General features: G+C 51.8%; 2 protein-coding genes across 2 annotated transcripts; one reads left to right on the plus strand and one right to left on the minus strand.

Annotated features, from left to right (window-relative positions):
* Nucleotides 1-1321: 1321 nt before the first annotated feature.
* AYL99_11937 (hypothetical protein) lies at nucleotides 1322-2522 on the plus strand (the record flags this gene model as incomplete). Its single annotated transcript, XM_018843441.1, has 3 exons — nucleotides 1322-1365; nucleotides 1463-2299; nucleotides 2387-2522. The coding sequence occupies 3 exons, from the start codon at nucleotides 1322-1324 to the stop codon at nucleotides 2520-2522; spliced, it is 1017 nt and encodes a 338-aa protein (XP_018687282.1).
* Nucleotides 2523-4754: 2232 nt separating this feature from the next.
* Nucleotides 4755-5066, minus strand: AYL99_11938 (hypothetical protein; the record flags this gene model as incomplete). The annotated part of the gene is made up of 1 exon (XM_018843442.1): nucleotides 4755-5066. One exon carries the CDS (start codon nucleotides 5064-5066, stop codon nucleotides 4755-4757), a length of 312 nt encoding a protein of 103 aa, XP_018687283.1.
* Between the last annotated feature and the right edge of the window lie 601 nt (nucleotides 5067-5667).

Consider the following 5667-nt stretch of genomic DNA (forward strand, 5'->3'; position numbering starts at 1 on the left):
TGCTTCGTTGATACAGGCGGAAAGGGAGCACGGTGAAGCTGAGCAACTGCATCGTCTACGCCAATGGTTAAAGGGAAATGATACTTACAACTCCCACATCTCGGCTTGCAAAGCCCGTCAAGACTATCCTGCAACGGGGCTGTGGATCAAACAGAATGAACAGGTGTTACGCTGGCTCTCGGACGGCCTTTGCAATTCCCCATTTCTGTGGATGCACGGCATCCCAGGTATAGGTGAGGTAGCCACCGCTCCCGGATAGCAGTCCACTGAATTGACCCAGGGAAAACAATACTGGCGTCGATCATCATTGATGCTTGCCTCAACCAACAGCAAAGCAAAACAGCGTACTTTTATTGCAGACGTGATGACAATACGAATCCCACTTCTCTCTCAATTCTCAAAGGCCTCCTCGCTCAACAGATATATTGGTATCCAAAAAGTGATCTGCTTGGACAGTGGCATAAATGCTACAACCTGACTGACGAGCGGGTCGCCGAAAATTTGTTCAGAACCGTTTCCAGAGCGGACCAGCGCCAATATATCATCATCGATGGTTTGGATGAATGCGAACCAGAGGGACGGACCACAATACTATCGTTTCTTACCTCTCTGGTCGAAGAGGGCTCAGACCTACGTATCCTTATTACCAGCCGGGACGAGCCTGATATCAAGGAATTATTATCCTCGGCGGAAAACCTACCGATCAAGTGCGAGGATACCAGCAAGGACATATCTATATTTTTGCAAGCATGGAGGGCCAAGATTCAACAGAAGTTTGAACTCACTGAGGTTCAATCTTCTCTGTTAGTGAAGTATATACTTCATTATGCAGCGGGTATGGATGCCTTGTTGCCGATATACCTGATCCACTAATATCAAAAGGTCAATTTCTGTACGCCAAATCTGTCATGGAACACCTTTATCATCAACTCACTCTCAATTCTTTTCACAATAAACTGAAAACTGAAAGGCTTCCAAAACGGTTGGTAGTTGAGTGAGTATCGACCAGCCCGATCCGGTCGCTGATATGTTTCCATATGCGTTCACACATCTACCATCTGCGAATACATCTGTTGTCTAGCTTGACTTCTGACTGGGTGACAGGTACGATCGCATCATTGAACGCCTCAAGCTACGACTCAGTAGTAATGAATGGGACATGGCACAACAGCTTCTGGAGCTGATCAGTTGTGCTAATCGACCGCTCAAATGGCCTGAAATTCACGGGGCGATATCAATATCTCTCGAGGATCAGAGAGTTGACTTCAAACAACGTCAGCTCCGTACCTCGCTTCACCACCTGTGCGGGCCATTGGTCACTATGTGTGAGGACCGCGTGGTTCTCTCGCATTGGACATTCAAGAGGTAGGTACACCATGATTATTATGCTCGAGGCTTTCAAGCGTATCTTCTTTGTTACCATGATACTCCTTTTTTTCGTATGTGAACTAATTCTCAGTAGGTATATCGCCGAGTCTAAACACTTCGAGCTTGTGAAGGAGGAATTTAGGATTACGAGCTTGTGCTTGGTGTATCTCTCTTGGCCTCTCTTTGACAAGAAAGACTCAAAGAATGACTCGGAGGAAACATCGGAGAATGAGCTCGACCTCCGAGACGGGTCCTACGCCTTTGCGCACTACGCAGTCGCCGAGTGGCCAAACCACCTCCATAAAATACGCGATTTGCTCCGTCAACTTGCTACTCAACACGATGCACAATCTGTCAGTTACGAAACAGAGACGCTGGAGCTCTGTGAAGCAGCGGAGCAGATGGTACAGGAGTGTCAGAACGACCTTCAAATTAGGCACGCCGGAACCCAAGCGTCGCATTCGACAGCCCAGCTGGAGGGGAAACTCCATCGTTTTCTTACGGAATTCGGAGGTGCCGATGATCTTCAGTCCCTATGGGCTCATGTGGACCGGCATCATGAGAAGTCTAACCAGCACAGCGGAATCAGTTTAAGCAGGCTTCGATCCACGATGGCCTGGATTCAAAGGTCGCTGGAGGAGCTCCCAGAAGCTCACCAATCGCTAGAGCTATACTATGGTCCTAATCTCTTCCGATGCCCGAATGTCACTTGCTTCTACTTCCACGAAGGGTTTCTTCACCAAGAAACGAGAGACGAACATGTGAAGAGAAGTAGCACCGCTGGAGCTTGCGACATGGCAAACACGGCCAGCTTCCAACCCGACCCAGATATAAAAGTGTGTCTCTTGAACGCTCTGGAGCCAGCAACGCCTAGCTTTCCCCGCAAGCGCCAAATGGAACACCATGAAAAAAAGCAACATGGTCAAAGATCGTATGAGGAAGAAAACCACGAGAGATGTCGGAAAATCCACAACACGACAGATGCTCATCATTTCGGTCAGCCATAACAGAACTCCAGGAATGATTTCGACCAGACGCGCACCAAGGAGCCCACCGGGTCCAACCACGCCGACTTGGACCGCGAGTCTGACCAGGATGTGCAACGACACAGTTCCACCTTTTCTGTCCAGCGCCAGCAGGCCTTCGAGAGCTAAGGATTGAGTGGGCGTGAGGGAGGAGGTTTCAGACCGACCAGGTGCGATTTGAGTTGCGTGTGAATCGGTCAGTTTCAGGGTTCCACAACTTAGGTCACAGAGGCTTTGTTGAGAGAGGTTTTTCACAGACCAATGGATGCTGCTAGACAAACAGATTGGGGCCATTTAGTGAAAGTTTGATGAAGTTGTAGATGAAAATTGTGGATGAAGTTGTTGACGGAAACTGAGATGGCAGTGGCGGAGATGGCAATTGAGATGAGGAGCGGAATATTTGCGGGTAATAATAGCTCAGCTGCGCTTCTCCAGATAACGTGACTTCCTCCCGACCGGAATTACTCCGGACCGGATCGGAACTATTCCGCTCCTGATGTCTGCGTCCGAATAATAATAATCACCCTTTCTATTTTCACCTTGCCGCCGCCCACCAATTTGACTTTCAACAACTTCGTCTCAACCTGTTCATGGTACGCGTAGCCTCAGTCCTATCGTTCTGTGACGTTGAAGAGCCTCTCTTACAAATTGTGGACTGTGACACTGACGGATTCCAGGACCCTCCGCGCTTTGTCAGTCGGAAACCTATTACCTCCTCTCGAATCTCTCTCCTCCCCTCCCCCCTGTCCTTGAAGACCTGCTGGCATTGTAGAGAAAAGATGGCACTGTTGCATCACAGACCAAAGTCAGACTCGCAGTCAAAGTCGGCGTGGGAAGACCCAGTGGGTAGCCATTCGTCGCACTCAGTCGAGCGCAGGTCAGGTCTCTGTGAATGCCAGCAAAACATACCTGCTTGGCTACAATACCTATACACTTTGTGAGTGGTGATGGCGACGCTCCTGGTGCCTAGCAGACAATGCCCAGGACCACCCTCAGTATCACCTCCCTGGATGCGGGATCACCTACAAGATCACCTCCAAGACCACGCCCAGGACCACCTCCAGGATGCAGGATCACCGTCAGAATCACTTCCAACACCACCACCAGGACGACCCTCAGCCACATTGAACCATTAGGAAGACTCTACTCGCTCGCTGGCGCCTTGAGGAGTCCCAATGAGTTCACGCCTCACAATCTATTTTACGCTCAATCACCCCAAGTCAGATCGCACCCTTCTCCTCCTCTCGAAGCTCTCTCCTCGAAGCCCTCTCCCCGAGGGCCTTGCCGGCGTTGGACAGAAAAGGTGGAATTGTAGCATCACAGACTCGAGTCAGACTCGCACCCAAAGTCGGTTACAAGACCCAGTGGGCAGTTAATCGTCGTGGTCAGTCAAGCGTATCTCTGTTACTGCCAGCAAAACAGACCTATTTGGCTACAATACCTATACACTTTGTGAGCGGCGATTGCGACGTTCCTGGTCCCCAGCAGGCAATCCGCACAACCGCCCCCAGGTCACCTACACGATCACCTCCAGGGCCACCCCCATGACGGCCCTCGGCCCATTGAACCCTTGGGAAGGCTCTGCTGGTTCCGCCTTGAGCAGTCCCAATGGGCTCACGCCTCACAGTCTACCATACGCTCCTTGAATCGCCTCCAGTCAGCCCGAACCCTTCTCCTCCCCTCGACGCAATCCCCAACCCTTGATGGCCCTGCTGGCGTGGGATAAGAAAAGGTAGAACTGTGGCAATACAGACCCTGGGTGGCCCTGCATCCTCAAGATGGCGCCGAGGTGGCCCTGGAGGTAATCCCCAAGACCACCCCCAGGGCCACTTCCAGGATGCACGATCGCCTTCCCCTTTTTTTGGGGGGGGGCTCCCGACCCAGCATTCACTAAAAGCTTCATCACCACCACAACAAGAACTATTCATTCGACAGGCTCAACCTGTTCGTTTAGCGACATCTAATGCGTTTGTGGTAACTCTCCCTCAAAGATCCCCGGTGTGCTGAGTTTTGAAACCGCGAAAATAACTGATTTTCAGGCCCCCTTGAATCGCGCATCGTCACTCCGAACCCTTCTCCCCTCCTCTCCCCCCTCTCGACTCTCCTCGAAGCAATCCTCCCCCCTTGAAGGCCTTGCTAGCGTCGGAAAGAAAAGGTTGAACTGTGGGATTACAGACCCGGGTCAGACCGAAATCTTCTCCCCCCTCGAATCTCTCTCCTCTAAGCGATCCTCAGCCCTTGAGGGCCTTGCTGGCGTTGGAAAGAAAAGGTGGAAATGTGGCATCAGACCCTGTTCAGGCTCGCTGTCAAAGTCGACGTGGCAAGCCCCCGTGGGCAGTCATTTGTCGCAGTCAGCCGAGCTTAGTTCTCTGCGTTTGCCAGCAAAACAATACCTGCTTGGCTACAATACCTATACCTTGTGGGCGGTGATAGTGCCTTCCCTGGTTCCCAGTGGGCAATCCCCAGGACCATCTCCAGGCCCGGTGGGTGCAGCAGGCGTCGGAGGGTGCGAACAGTAGTTGAAAAGAGCTGAGACTCATCGTCTCCCACAGGGCCTTTCTGGTCATCCGCACCCTCCTGTCTCTCTATCTCGCCGAGCTCGATGGCAAAGTCGTGTCGGCACTCGTCCGCGGCAATGGTCTGGGCAACAGGTGGCTTGTTCTCTACTGCCATGGGGGCGGAGTAACGAACCCTCTGCTCAACTTACAAGGTAGCGGTATGCAGGACTGCTACCAGGAACGCACACTGTTGCAGCAATGCAAGATTGATCCAGGAATGCAAGCACACAGAGCCGCAGGAATGCAGGACTGTTGTGGGAGTGCAAGAATGAAGGAATGCAGCCAGGGATGCAAGAATGCAAGAATGCAAGATTGATCCAGGAATGCGGGACTGTTCTTGGAATGCAAGGTTGTTCCCAGGATTTCAGGAATACAACATTCTTACACGATTGCTCCGGGAATGAAAAACTGTTGCTGCCTAGGCTCCATCCTCCGTCCTCTTCCCGCTCGCTCCTCTTGAGGAATGAATAAAGATCCATGTTCCCCTTCCTGTCTGTTTCCTCCCACATTCTCATGGTCGGTTCGTTGACATGAAATTGCAAAAAAGCAAAAAGCCCGTCCAGCGGCGAGCCACCATCCCACCTGAAGCAACCCGCGAGCCCCATGAGGACAACCTGGCAACAACCCGCACGATTCCCGGAGCATGCCTGCATTCCTGCAATCCTGGAACAGACGTGCATTCCTGCACAAGGTCAGCATTCCTGGTTGCATTCCTG

The sequence above is a fragment of the Fonsecaea erecta genome (assembly GCF_001651985.1).
Source record: "Fonsecaea erecta strain CBS 125763 chromosome Unknown Scaff18, whole genome shotgun sequence".
Classification (NCBI taxonomy): domain Eukaryota; kingdom Fungi; phylum Ascomycota; class Eurotiomycetes; order Chaetothyriales; family Herpotrichiellaceae; genus Fonsecaea; species Fonsecaea erecta.